Here is a 14514-nt window from a genome sequence, read left to right on the forward strand (position 1 = left end):
AATGGACATTAAACAATCTTCATTACTAATCCTTTAGGAGTTTACTCAGTGATTGTGAGATTGGAGCCCAGAGGGGAAGCTAAAAGTACAGCTGAGCTTTACCTTTCAGGCAAAGGTCGGTACAGTTAAAATCAAACTGGCAAGTTTTCTAGCTGTGTGCAACTTTGCCTTATTCAGTGCTTAATACTCAGCCTTCCCTTTTCACAGAAATTGAATTAGGAAGGGTACCTTATGGTAAGTACATCATTTAGTATATGATTTAAGACTCAATTTCCTAAACCCAATTAGCAGACACATTTGTAGTAAACTGACATTCACACAACCTACTAATGTGTAGATATTTATATCCCCGATATAAATACATAAATTCAACATTCTTTAGATGTCCCAGATTCATCAGTACAAGGCCCTGAAGTGCCTTCCTCTGTTACATATGAAGGTAAGAGTGGGGCAAAAGATAGGCATTGAATTCAATGAACAATACTATGTAGCCCTTCTTCATGAACACTCAATGCTTTAATATCTTTTTAAAGAATCCTCTGAATATTATCATTATGAAGAGGAGGTGGAGATGAGAGGTAGGCTTTTGTGATATTCTCTCTCTTTTATGATTGCTTTCCATCACCATCACCTCCTGGTAACCCTCATTACAAAACTCACTAATGTCCAACAGCCATTTGCGGATTCACATCATGGTTATACTGTAGCAGGTTTTTGACAATTAAGATAGATTTTATTTGGAAAGTCAATCTGTACATGCTATATATAGCAACATATGTATGTAAACTGCAACTGCCAGAGAGTTTTTGTGTTTATTATTTTAATTAACACATTTTCTTAAACAATCAAGGGAATAAGAACACATTAAATTACAGTAAGGCCTCGTTGGCCTTTTCTCTTTATAGGATACTGCATCTACAAACAGCATCTATAGATAATGTACAAGGGACTATCCAAATAACATTCTACAACAAATTAACAAGCTTAATGTTTGTTTACGTCTAAATACTGTTGTTTATGTCTGTATGTGTTTGTACACGTCGTCTAAATTAACTGTTTAAATCTTTGTCTAAAACTTAAGTTTTGACAACATTCTTTGTATCATGAATAAGAATTGGACATACTCCATTCTGTCTAAACAACTTATTGATGCCCCAGTAGAATTGAATACCTTTGTGTCTGTTTTAAGAATCCTCTGAATACTATTATGAAGAAAAGATGGAAAAAAGAGGTATACTGCATTGCATTTTGTCTATTAATCCATCAAGTGTTTTCATCACTATTTTTTCTTTGATCATCTTCACAATATTATTTACTAATGGCCATTTCGTGCTGTTACATCATATTCATATGTGTCACCACCAGCAGCATAACCAACTACACAGTTTAACACCATTTCCACCTGTGTTTCAGTTTTGTGTGTTCACATTGTTTTGTGTTTTGTCACACTCTAAAATCTTCAACCTCTTATCATGAAAAAGCAATAGTCTAATGTGTTTCCTTTTGATTTAATTAAGAAAGATTAACACGGGAAAATATCTTTAATTAAGTATCTCATGTTTCTTGTCATTGTAACCTTGAATGTCCAGATTTGTTACCACCTGCATTGAAACTATTCTTTGAAAATGTTTACTTATTGACTTGATCTTGAGTGTAAACTCTGAGTTTGTTATTTGTGAGTGTCATTATGTCATACATGCTTTATATCTTACCTTCATTTGTTCTAACAGTGTTTGTTTTCTTTGTTTGGTTTCTGATTGTCACTTCTCTTCATAACAACAGTATTGTCCTTAACGAAGCCTTGTGTCTAATAAAGATTTTCTCTCTATAGTCCCTAGAGTCCCTGTGGACGAATCTGTCCAGAAAACCACAATAGGGAAGAGGGAGCAAGCCCCACCCAAAGGTATCAAACTTTTTGCCTGTTCTGCCTTATAGCATAGCATATAATGTGTGAAATCATAATCTTGCTCATCTGTCATTTACTAAACTCTTTCCCCGTTTCATAGAAGTCTAACTTGTATGATTTGCTGTTATTGTCCAAATTCTTTCCATGTGTGTAAATAACTTTGATTTGTCTGTCACACATGCTCCTTTATTCTTGGCTCTTACATGTTGTAGTGGCTTTTTGATACTCCTGTCTCTTAATGACGTGTTTAACACCTGCTAACAAATTGTGTTGGTTGTAGTCTAAACTTTTCTATGGCTATATGAGGTTAACACAATAAGTGTCTTTCAAGATCCTGAAGCACCCAAGAAACCAGAGGACAAACATACTAAACCATCTGTACAGGATGCACCAAAACCAAGCACAGGTATCTGAACTCAGCTGATAATTATTATGTTTTGTCTTTTTGAAATTATGAAGATGAATTATAAGCCTTCTTCTGTCTCCTTGTTATCTTAAGTATTGTTCTTATTTGTGTCTATTTGTCCTTTCTGAATCCATCAATTCACACACTTTACTTATATTTTAACTATTTGAAGCCAAAAAAACAGTAGAGGAGAAGATCTCTACGGTATTGGCTCCTGAGAAAAAGGAACACCCCTCTCCTAAAGGTACAGTTGTGCAGCAATGTGCCCATCTAATAACCTTATTGTGTGTGTGGTGTACTGTTTGTCTTTAAAGTGTTTGGTCAGCTTGGGTCTAACTTTGTGTGTTTGTTTTGTATTAACCCTGATTTGATCTTGTTATTCTTTTATGGTAAGTCTTTTATGTATTCCTGTATTTACTTAATGAGTTTCAACTTTACAAAAGGTCTCATCTTTGTGTCTTGGTATATGTGATTTCTAAATTCACTTTCAAAACCTTATAAAGAATCAGAGCAAGCTAAGAAAATGGTTCCAAAACCTGGTGCTGTTCCACCTGCCCCAGGAGACAAACTAGAAAAGGTCCCAGTAAAGAAAGGTATATTGTTTTCCACATCATACTGAAATCCTAGTGATTTCTTCACTTTTTTGTGTTGTTTCTTAAAACAATTTAACGTTCTGTCTTGAGGATTACAAGATTTTAATACACTGACTATATGACCCTTACACTCTTTTAAACATGTCCCAGGGACATCTAAATAATATTTTTTTAGGACTTCTGTGCCTGTCTGTTTAAGTTGTTTGATTTTGTTGCTTCAATTGTCTTTGTTTGTTTTGTTTTTACTTTTATTGTTGTCTCAATCTTGCACATTGAAGAGGTTCTACTTTCTTAAGGGCCGAAATGCTTTCCAGCTATTGTCATTGCTAACTTCAATGTCTTTATTATCTGAAGATGTACCTCAACCTGAGCCCAATCCAGAGGCTAAAATGGCACCTGGAATTAAGGCTGAATCTGAACCCATGCATAAACCAGGGATCAAAACTGAGCCTGAACCCAAGCCTGCTCCTGTAAAGAAACCAGGGTCTCCCTCAGCCAAAGGTACTTTCTGTCTAGTCTATGCTTTGTGTACAGTGTTTACTACTTCAATTTGCTTTCACTTGACCTCTCTTTGTGTCTGTGTGATTGTCCACCATGTGTTGATTTATGTTCAGCTTAGCTTCTATTGTGGAAGCGAATCTTTAATGTGTGTTATTTTATGTACTTTCAATATATTATTATCTTGGTTTGCCAAATATTAAACCAACTTGCATGTTACTTTAAGTCCCTGAGGAGTTCAAAAAACCTGAAACTCCAAAAGCAGAATCAGCGTTCACAAAACCAGAACCAGCCACGATTGAACCAGCATTTACAAAGCCAGAACCATCTGTCTCAAAACCAGAACCAGCAATTAAGAAACCAGAGCCAGTCATCTCAGAACCAGCCATCAATAAACCAGAACCAGTCATCAAGAAACCAGAACCAGTCATCTCAGAACCAGCAATCGAGAGACCAGAACTAGCCATCAAGAAACCAGAACCAGTCATCAAGAAACCAGAAACAGTCATCTCAGAACCAGAACCAGCAATCAAGAGACCAGAACTAGCCATCAAGAAACCAGAACCAGCCATCAAGAAACCAGAACCAGAAATCAAGAAACCTGAGATCCCAGTTAGCAAGCCAGTGCAAGAGGTCTCCAAACCAGAATCCAAAGTCTCAAAACCAGAGCCTGAAATCAAGAAACCAGAACCTAAAGTCAAGACACCTGAGCTGGCAGTTAGAAAGCCAGTACCAGAAGTCTTAAAACCTGAAGTAGTAGATTCAAAACCAGCTGAGCCAGCAAAGACCAAGCCTAAATTAGAAATCTCCAAACCAGAGCCAGAAGAAAGAAAAAGAAAGGAGGCTATCTCTCAGAAAGGTACAGTACAACAGACTCTCACAAGAGAGGCTTCTTCAGGCTTTTAAAATCTTTGTGCAGTGCTTTTTACCACAATTGATCATTCAAAGTCTTGAGAGTCTTGCGTCTCTTACGCTTGTGTCTTTAACCCTTGTCAGTAAATGTGCTTGTTGTGTTCAGTGCAGAACACTTAGTCACGTCTCAACCTTGCTTTAGTACCATCTTTAACTTTCTTGATTATCCTATACCTTTTTTAGCATACCCATGCCAATATATGCTAACCTACGTTTGCTTAACTTTTTACTCATGTTTGTCTGTGAGTTGGATTCTTGCTCTAACAGCAAACAGTCTTTCGTTACCAAATCAGCATATCCGTAAATGAATACATTATTGTTGTAAACTTGTCTGTAAAACTGTCTTGTTACTGGATGGTGTGGGGATCTATTTAGATTATTCAATTTTTTAGTGTTTATTTTGTCTGTTTTGTCCCTATGATACAACACATACACTGATTCCATGCATGTTCTTTTGAAGTGCCAGAAGCACCAACAAAGCAGGGTAAACCTGCACTTCCTTCAGATACCATCCACCCCGAAATGCATGAAGAAGATGTAGCACCACAGAAGAAACTTACAGCACCTAAAGGTACAAATGTTTTCTGTAAAGCCATGTTTTGTATAGGATGTCATTGGAACTCTTTAGACTCAGGTTAAAATCACTTCCAAGACTCCCTTTGAAACTTTCAACATAACTGGTTGTTGTTTGTGTTTGATATGTTTGTCAAAGTATTGTTCTTTGTGGCACAGGTTACTCTCTTTGATGTGGTGTCTTGAATGTGTTTGTTGTTGTCGTACTCCCTAGGCACTCGATAGAGTGTGATTTGTATGATGTCTTGGTCTTACTTGAACTCACTTGAACATCTTTATATACCTTACCTTTAAATCTTTTAACAAACTCAAATGATCTTTTAAGTAGAGAAAATAACACTGGAGCCAACAAAAGCTGCAAGGAAAACTGAATCAGGAATTGTTACTCCTAAAGTGGCTTCTACACAAAAAGGTACAGTAGTGTATTGGGGATGAGTAATAGTGTTTTCTTCTTGCAGTTTAACTATTAAGTCAGAAAATAGTTTATATATTGTTAGCACAGAGACATGATACTTTGCTCTCTATTCAATTCCATCTGTAATTTTCTATGGGAAAAAGTCTGATATCTGGAAGTTACCATCTTATCTGCAGTAGGGGCTTAATTGTCATGAAAGAACTTGTCTGAAAGAGCTTATGGCATTCCGTATTACAATGTCTTATAGTGTCTCTTATACTTACTTAAAGTGATGGAGCATGACTCCAAACATACACCTGCAGAGAAGGTGCCTCAGACCAAGCCTGAGAGGATGCCTGAAACAGCACCTGAGAGGGTGTTTGAGGAAATATCCCAGAACATTGATGTAAGGTTGCCTGAAAAGGTAGCTGAGAGAGTGCCTGAAAGTCTACCTGAAAAGGTAGCTGACAGGGTGCCTGAAAGGCTCCCTGAAAAGGTAGCGGAGAAGGTGCCTGATAGGTTGCCTGAGAAAGGAGCGGAGAAGGTACCTGATAGGTTACCTGAAAAGGTTCCTGAGAAAATACCTGAAAAACTGCCTCGGAGGGAAACAGAGGAAATACGTGAGATGGTCCTGAAAACGGTGACTGAAAAGACAACTGAGAAGATTGCTGAGAAAGTACCCGATAAAGCCGTTCAGAAAGTGACAGATCGGATACATGATAAGTCATCAGAGAAGACAAAAACGGCACAAAAAAGTGACAAGTCATTGGAGAAGACACATACAAAAATGGAAGAGAAACTACCTGACGCACAACCAAAAGTTCAGCAGAGGTTTGCTGAGGCTAAACCTAAAAAAGAGATTGAGGAAACTTTTGGCAAAGGTATGCTTGAAGCAAACTCAAGCTCTTTCTTAACTTTTCTTGCACACAGCACCCAACTGCTGTGTGCCAGTTGGGTGTATATGTACAATAACTCATACATATCAGTAGTCCAGACATAGCACTCTTCGTCCACAGATGTTACTACACGAGCATTTGAGTATATTGTTACAATGCTTTTAGGAGTTTGTCAACTTGTGTTTGTATTTTCAATGTGTTAATGTAACTGTTGTATGTCAGAGCTCTTAGTAAAACTAAAATCAGTCTTAGATTACATGTCAATTATTCTTTAAAGAACCAGATGTTTTGAAGACTCCAAAGATAACTCCTGTCCTTCCATCCACCGAAACAGAAGAAAAGCTACACAGAGAAAGAAGTCCAAAAGACAGAGGTATCACTGCACATTTCTTAAAAAATCAATATAACCATTATATTTATACATTGCTAAATCAAAAATCATACTGTAACTATAATTCACAACAAGTGAATTATTTACTCACAAACTACTCTCTTATGTCTTGTCAAAAATCCATGTTTGTCTTTGTTTTGTCATAATTCTTGGCATCGTTGTATGATGCAAACTCTTGAAACCATCTTAAAACTTGAAGTCGCTGCTAGTCTTCACACCATTGAGGAAACAGTGTCTTCTGACACTCAGAAGATTCAAGAGATTTCATATATTACAGAGCAAATCATTCCTTCTGAGAAAGTCTTTCAACAAGAGGACATTGTGAAAGAACATGCACTTGAAAGTGTAGAGGGATTGCTTGATACATACTACCCAACTATGTCCCAACTGGCAAAGAAAACACTTGAGAAAGATATTTCTCAACATGCTAAAATGAAAATAGAGGAAAAGGGGAAAGTAATCATAACTACGGGGAAACAAGAGACAATGGATGCAGATCTTATAGACAAATCACAGAGAATAGACATGTCAAACCTAAAAGCTACAACAAAAGAAGTCTCTCAGTCATCAGAGGGCTTTGTTTCAAAGAAAGTGCAACCACATAAAGCTAAAGGACAGCAGTCATTGAAAACTGAAGAAACACATGCAAACAAAGAAGCTATTCAAAAAGGAAAAACAAACAAGCAATCACAAAGAGAAAATAGTAAACAATTGACAAAATCTAATGAAGTTCTGGAACTTGAACCAAAACAATCAGAATTCCCATTGACTGAAGAATTGTCTGTAATTCGAGTGATTTCACCTGTAGAGACTGAACAGGCATTAGCTAAAACTGAAGACATGATTCAGACAGTGAAGGGCATTCAATTCACAAAGGTTGCAGTTAAAGACAATCCTAGCAGAGTACGTCCTTCCAAAGGAAAGAAAGGTGAATCAGAGTCTTCTAAAGAATTACAAATATATGATGAAATGGTCAGGGAAGACACAGCAAGACAAGATGAAACTTGTGAGTCCAAGGTAATTGGGTCAAAGAAAGTCAAATCAATGGAAATATCCACACCAGAAGAGCTAAATTATACAGTTACAGATAGTCAATCAAAGAAAGATGTTGAGAAGGCAATTTCCTATCACGAGAAAACATTACATGGAAAACAAGAACAGGAGAGTGTTGAAAGACAAAAGTCAACATTGCCACAAATAGATGTCCTGTATGAAGAATCAGTAACCGACAAACATCGAGATAAAGTATCACATGTTCCCAAAAGAATTGAAACATTTGAGGAAAGTGCAGAATCTACATTTCCAGAAGACGTTTTTAAAATTAAAGTAATTTCTCCTGTGGAGAGAGGACAGGCTTTTGCTAAAACTGAAGACATGATTCGGACAGTGAAGGGTATTCAGTCCACAAAGGTTGAAGTCAAATACAAACGTAGCAGGGGGAGTCCTTCCAAAAATGAACAGCAACAAGAACTTTTAACAAGAGAGGATTCAGTTGCTCCTGGAAGAGTGATCCAATATGTAGAATCATTGATTGACAAAGATGTAGACCAATTGTCAGGCATTAAAAAAGTCTGTCCAACGTCTGAAGAAATCGGCGAAACCTCAACAGTAGATGATACCATTTCTCAAAAGAAAGTGGAAACCCCAACAATTACAGCACATAAATCATTTAAATCCCAAAAGATAATTGATACAGTTGAAGACAAACCTAGCAGAGTACGTCCTTCCAAAGGAAAGAAAGGTGAATCAGAGTCTTCTAAAGAATTAAAAATAGCTGATGAAATGGTCAAGGAAAAGACAGCAAGTCAAGATGAAATGTGTGTGTCAGAGGGAATTGTGTCAAAGAAAGTAGAATCTCCCAAAATGAAAAGACTTGAAATATCCACATCTGAAGAGATAATTGATACAGTTAAAGATAGTCAATCAAAGAAAGATGCTGAGAAGGCAATTGAGAAAACATTACACAGAAAACAAGAACAGGAAAGTGTTACAAGAAAGAAGTCAACATTGCCTGAAATAGATGTCATGTATCAAGAACCAGTAACAGACAAATACCTAAATAAAGTAGCTGATGTTTCTAAAACATTTACAACATCTGAGAACAGTGCAGAGTTACAATTTACAGAAGAAGATTCTAAAATTAAAGCAATTTCTCCTGTAGAGAGGGGACAGGCATTGGCCAAAACTGAAGACATGATTCAGACAGGGAAGGGTATTCAGTCCACAACGGTTGTAGTTAAAGACAAACCTAGTAAAGTGCATCCTTCTAAAGAAAAGAAAGGTGAATCACAGTCTCCGAAACAATTAACGATATCTGATGAAATGGTCAGGGAAAAGACAGCAAGTCAAGATGAAACTTGTGCGTCAGAAGGAATTGTGTCAAAGAAAGTAGAATCTCCCAAAATGAAAAGACTTGAAATATCCACATCTGAAGAGATAATTGGTACAGTTAAAGATAGTCACTCAAAGAAAGATGCTGAGAAGGCAATTGAGAAAACATTACACAGAAAACAAGAACAGGAAAGTGTTACAAGAAAGAAGTCAACATTGCCTGAAATAGATGTCATGTATCAAGAACCAGTAACAGACAAATACCTAAATAAAGTAGCTGATGTTTCTAAAACATTTACAACATCTGAGAACAGTGCAGAGTTACAATTTACAGAAGACGTTTCTAAAATTAAAGTCATTTCTCCTGTAGAGAGGGGACAGGCATTAGCTAAAACTGAAGACATGATTCAGACAGTGAAGGGTATTCAGTCCATAAAGGTTATGGTCAAATACAAACGTAGCAGGGGGAGTCCTTCCAAAAATGAACAGCAACAAGAACTTTTAACAATAGAGGATTCAGTTGCTCCTGGAAGAGTGATCCAATATGCAGAATCATTCATAGACAAAGATGTAGACCAATTGTCAGGCATTCAAAAAGTCTGTCCAACGTCTGAAGAAATCGGCGTAACCTCAACAATAGATGATAACATTTCTCAAAAGAAAGTGGAAACCCCAACAGATACAGCACACAAATCATTTAAATCCCAAAAGATAATTGATACAGTTGAAGAGAAAAAGATGGACTCTGAATCAGACATTCTCAAAATGCAGAACAAACTTGAAGAGTCCACTATCAGGGAATCTTTACTGGTCACTGAAACATCTCAAAATACCCCTGAGGAAGACTCCATGGATATGCCTCTACAGAAAGATGATGGTGAAAATAGACAAGAAAAAGTGAGTCTTCAACCAAAACACATTCGATCAACAAAAACACAGCCTTCAAAACTTACAGATGAAAGGAAAGACATGGAACAGCACTCCCTAAAGCCATCTTCCAGAGGTATAAAAATAATCTTGCATATTTCTTCACATTTTTATTTTAAGAGTGCCTCCATTTCACTTCACGCATTGTTTGGATAAAACATCACTCTTTCTCAACCGGAAGTATCCTCATTGCCCATTATGTCTGCTTCATTCTATGTTAGTTACATGTTGTTCACAATGTGACGTCTCACACATGGGAGCCGTCCAAACCCATTGTGTATTTCTAATTATCTTTCTTGCTATTGTGTGTTTATCACGTTCACTTCACAAGTTCTTCACACAATATTCTTATTTCAAAGTTCCGAATATTTCTTCTTATAAATTTATAACATGTCATATTTTTGAAAGTGTCTAAACTGGAAAAGAAAACAACTGCTGAGGAGCGATCTCTTTCAATTAAAGAAGATATTATCCCCCAAAAAGGTAGATGAAGGACAAGATCTTCAATCATCAGTCATCCAAATCTTGCGCTTGTCTGTTTTGTCTGCCTACATTATATATGTTATGTTTATATGTTTTCTGTTGGTGTATTGTTTACATTGCTCAGGGGTTGTCCCCGTCTGTGGCGTTGTTTGATTTTCACTATGGTGTAATTGTGTTTCAAGTACCTATAAAGGAGCAGGAGTCACCTTCACAGCCCATACAGCCAAAGGCAAAGACAGCTAGTCCACTTGAAGGTATTGTTTTGTACCGTTCATTGTGTGTGTCATATGTTCATGGTCTTGTCTTGTAAATTGATCTATAAGTGTTTCTTGAGTAAATCCCAATCTTGCTCTTTGATCTTGAAGCACCATATACTGAACAATATGATACAGAAGAGTACAGGACAGACATCCAAGTGCAAGAGCTGGAAGAAACAAAGAAAGGTATTCAGTTGGCAAATTTCAGAGTATTCTGAACAGTTAATTACTAACGTCTTTTAAAAAGGGCCATTAATCAATTCATCCACCATATATAACTTTTATGTTATCTGCCATTCAACGTATTTGTTATGAATTATCATGCATTTATCATTCAGTTCAATTTCATCTTTGCACTTAAAGTGAGCAAGCCAGTCTTGAAAGTTCAAGAAGAAATTAGGAAGCATGCTGAACAAGAGCAATCTATGTCTGAAGAGGAAATGATCGATTCACAAGGAGATACTAAAACAGGTATTGTGTTGTCTATGTTATCTGTCAAAAATCTGAATATAAAAGGACAAACTAACCTCTTGTGAAAATTCTAATTACATATCAAACACGTTTTGCTTTGTTCAAACTCTTTGCTTCGTTTATTTGCTTAATTGTCTTTGTTTATGGTAACCACTGCATTGAAAGCTTAATAAGTGATGTGAGACAGCCACTGTTTCAGGAAACACAAACGGGCATGAATATCAAGACAATTTAACAATTATAAAGGGAAAGATCACTCCATAAAGGTAGATAAAACCAGACATCAGACTGGAGGAAAAACAGTTGTTTCACCTGTAAACTGTTTTGTTTCTCTTAACTAATCTCTTCTTGTCAGTAATCCACATGATACTGTATTCTTTACGCATGTTATATTGTTTGAATAAGGTAGGTGTGATCTTTGATCTTCTTCACTGCATTAGCATGCTGTGGTATTGTCTGAGCCTTACTTAAACATGCGTAAAATCACAGAGAGTATATCTCCTCTTGAACATTGTCTTATTCTTAAGAATATTTATTAATACCAGTTCAAAACCATTGAAAAATAACAATGTTATAGAAAACTGTAGCTTATTACATGTTGGGTACATGATGTGATCTTCATATCATAGTGATACAAATACAGTTAACAATGGACTAAAGTATTGAGCTTTTCGAAATCTTTTTTATAGATTTTTATATCTTGGCAATTTGATGCTTAATCAGTACATTTAAACTTTTCTCTATGGATGTGGTGTGGGATAGAGAGGTTTGTAATAGTGAAGTATGTGTCTGGATCTCCTATTCCAATCTGTGAGAGTATGTGAGCGCTTCTACTAAATTGTATACTTTAATTTCTGTAATAGATGAAACCAAGGGACCTGTTACAGCACCTGGAGGAGCCAAGAAAGGTAGGATGAATACTAATATTTTCCTTAAATCCTTATTTACCCAATGTACAATACTTCATGTAAATTGTGTTTGTCTATGTTCTGGATTGTTTTGTTATTTGTTTGTCTTGTTCTTTGATTTAATTTTAAATTGTCATATTAAAATACATATAGAAAGGTTTACATTGCATCTTTTTACATGTTATGAGTAATGTGAAACCTTACTTGCCTGCGACATCAGTTCTCCGACAAAAAGGTAAAATTCCTGTTGAGGAAGAAGGATTTAAGATGCCAACGCTGAAGAAAACATCCAGAATGTCAAGAGAGATGGAGGAAGAACAGGAAACTGTGTCACTGAAGAAAGTACCTGGTTTCCCCTCTGAAGATTTACCACCAGAAACCAAGCCTCCTCAGAAACTGACCATGACAACTGTTTATGATGTAGAAGAAAGAGTTTATGAAGAAGCTGAGATGTTAACAGCGAGACATTATGAAATTGAACAACCCACTCAGAAAGAGAAAACCATCAAGAAACCTGATGTGGTACCTAGTAAGGACAAAACGGTTGAATTGAAAGATTCTAAACAAGACACATACACTCCTCGGAAGGGCACACCCAAAGATGAGAAAGTAGAAGATAAAATGGCTCTAAAGAAAACCCCTAAAGATAGGAAGGAAGAGGCTGTTCCACAACCTAGCCAAGCTCTAAAGAAAGTGTCAAAATTGCCTTCAGATGAGAAAGAACAAGAAACTGTGAAATTAAAACCATTTAAAACACCTACAAAGCCTGGTGTCGCTGAAACGGTAAAGGACAAAAAGGACAAGGAATTTATTGATACTCAGTGGGATAAGACCCCAAGAGAAAGGGAGACTAAAGAACCTGGCGATCACGAGAAAGTTAAAATTGTTCCAACAGATAAAGAGGAACAGTCAATGGCAAAGAAGCCTGTGGATAAAGCCAGAAAAAGTTCTGAACAAGATTTGAGTTCTGACAAACTGCAGCCAAAAGGGAAAAGAATTCCCACCCCTGAAGAGGATAAGGAGAGCATTAAATTAAAGCCGTTTTCAAAGACCTCTAAAGGTGATGACAAGGATGAGAAAACCCCATCTAAGCCAGAAGAGCGGAAGCCAACACCACCTGGAAAGGTGCTCAGTAGAACACCAAAAGATGAAACTCCAACAGAGGCAAGTGTTAAGAAATATGACTCTCAGGAAGCACAAGACAAGGAACCTAAGAAAGTGGAAAAGGCTGAAACAACCCCTGATGAGAAACCAAGCCCTACAAAGCCCTTGGCGGTCAAGAAGGTAGACAAAAGTCCTGAAGAAGGAAAACCCATGCAACTGAAAAAGGCCGGACCTCCCAGCATTGCTTCTGAGGAAAAAGAAGGTAAACCGTTAAAGCCTGTGGAACACCTCAAAAAAGGCCTGGAGTTGAAAAAGACTCCCTCACCCAAGGTTGAGAAACCAAAGACTAAAGCAGTTGAGTCTATTCCAGCAGAAAAGAGGCCAAGTGGAGATATCAGCAAAAGAATACCCAAACAGGTTTCACCAAAAGACTCATTTGAGGCAGTCACTCTTAAAAAGGTCCCAAAGAAACCATCACCACAAGAGGAGACGACTGCACCAGTAGAACCAGAGAAGACTGGTAAAGCAAAAATTCCGATGATGAAAGAGCTTTCACCTCAAGCAGTGCAGTTGAGAAAAATATCTACTCAACTGGAGGAGGAAGTGGATGAGGAAGAGCCTGAGGTGGAGGAAGAAGAGGAGGATGAAGCGTGGGGATGGGAGCTTGTTCCAAGTGAGAGTTATGGTTCAGAAGACTGGGAAGGAGAGGAGTATGAGGAGGGCGCTGTAGAGACCCCGGGTATGACCAGAAGAGGTGAGAGGATGGCTGCAGAGATTGACCATTGATGCATCCGAAACCTCCTTCATCCCTGAATAATCTCCATTCTCCATTCATTTTCATCTTAACGTCTTCATGTTTGGAGTGTTCATGTTACCAGAATTTGTCTTTACGTAATGTCCCTTTCATTCAGTTTTGTGTTTGTAACGTTTGTTGTCTTTTTGTTAATTGTCATCTTTTGTTTGTGATCTTATTGTTGATTCTCATTTTGACATCTTTGTTATCTGTTTGTCAAACCATAAAAAGTGCAACATTTTACTCCATGCTGTAATTCTTCACTAGTCTGTTTTGTATATGTTCTCCATATCATGTCATGTTCTGAACACCTTCCTTAATATTTTATTATCTTTCAACTCTCAGAACTCTGTCATATGAACATACCAGATACTAATTTACAATGTTTCATTCAGATGGAAAACCCGCTGAAGAAGCAGCAGGGAGGGGTAGAGGTAGAGGTCTAAAAGGTAAGACTGGCATCTTGTTAGGATGCTGGTGGAACTTATCTTTTTTCAAAGTCTTTGAAAATATGTTGAAGGAGAGAGATTTTCAAGTTTTATTATAGGTTTTTCTCTTTGCATATCTGTATGACAGACATGCAATTTCTTGTAAACTCTAAACATGTGAAACAATGACATGTGTTCCTATTTCTAAGGGACTTTTCAAACTTTCAAATTAACTTTTTTAAT

The 14514-nt window shown here is 37.0% G+C and overlaps 1 protein-coding gene across 1 annotated transcript in view; it reads left to right on the forward strand.

Annotated features, from left to right (window-relative positions):
- The window catches only part of ttn.2 (titin, tandem duplicate 2), a 153002-nt gene that overhangs the window by 49256 nt on the left and 89232 nt on the right, over nt 1-14514 (forward strand). The window contains exons 81-101 of the mRNA XM_047047514.1: nt 38-115; nt 208-234; nt 383-439; nt 534-578; nt 1190-1231; nt 1832-1903; nt 2238-2312; nt 2485-2556; nt 2816-2905; nt 3260-3406; nt 3630-4262; nt 4776-4886; nt 5217-5300; nt 5573-6163; nt 6456-6551; nt 10493-10564; nt 10676-10753; nt 10931-11038; nt 11902-11946; nt 12167-13804; nt 14239-14292. Of these exons, the coding sequence (XP_046903470.1) occupies nt 38-115; nt 208-234; nt 383-439; nt 534-578; nt 1190-1231; nt 1832-1903; nt 2238-2312; nt 2485-2556; nt 2816-2905; nt 3260-3406; nt 3630-4262; nt 4776-4886; nt 5217-5300; nt 5573-6163; nt 6456-6551; nt 10493-10564; nt 10676-10753; nt 10931-11038; nt 11902-11946; nt 12167-13804; nt 14239-14292 (4215 nt within the window). The remainder of the gene's footprint in view (nt 1-37; nt 116-207; nt 235-382; nt 440-533; nt 579-1189; nt 1232-1831; nt 1904-2237; nt 2313-2484; nt 2557-2815; nt 2906-3259; nt 3407-3629; nt 4263-4775; nt 4887-5216; nt 5301-5572; nt 6164-6455; nt 6552-10492; nt 10565-10675; nt 10754-10930; nt 11039-11901; nt 11947-12166; nt 13805-14238; nt 14293-14514) is intronic.

This window comes from Hypomesus transpacificus, chromosome 23 (assembly GCF_021917145.1).
Source record: "Hypomesus transpacificus isolate Combined female chromosome 23, fHypTra1, whole genome shotgun sequence".
Classification (NCBI taxonomy): Eukaryota; Metazoa; Chordata; class Actinopteri; order Osmeriformes; family Osmeridae; genus Hypomesus; species Hypomesus transpacificus.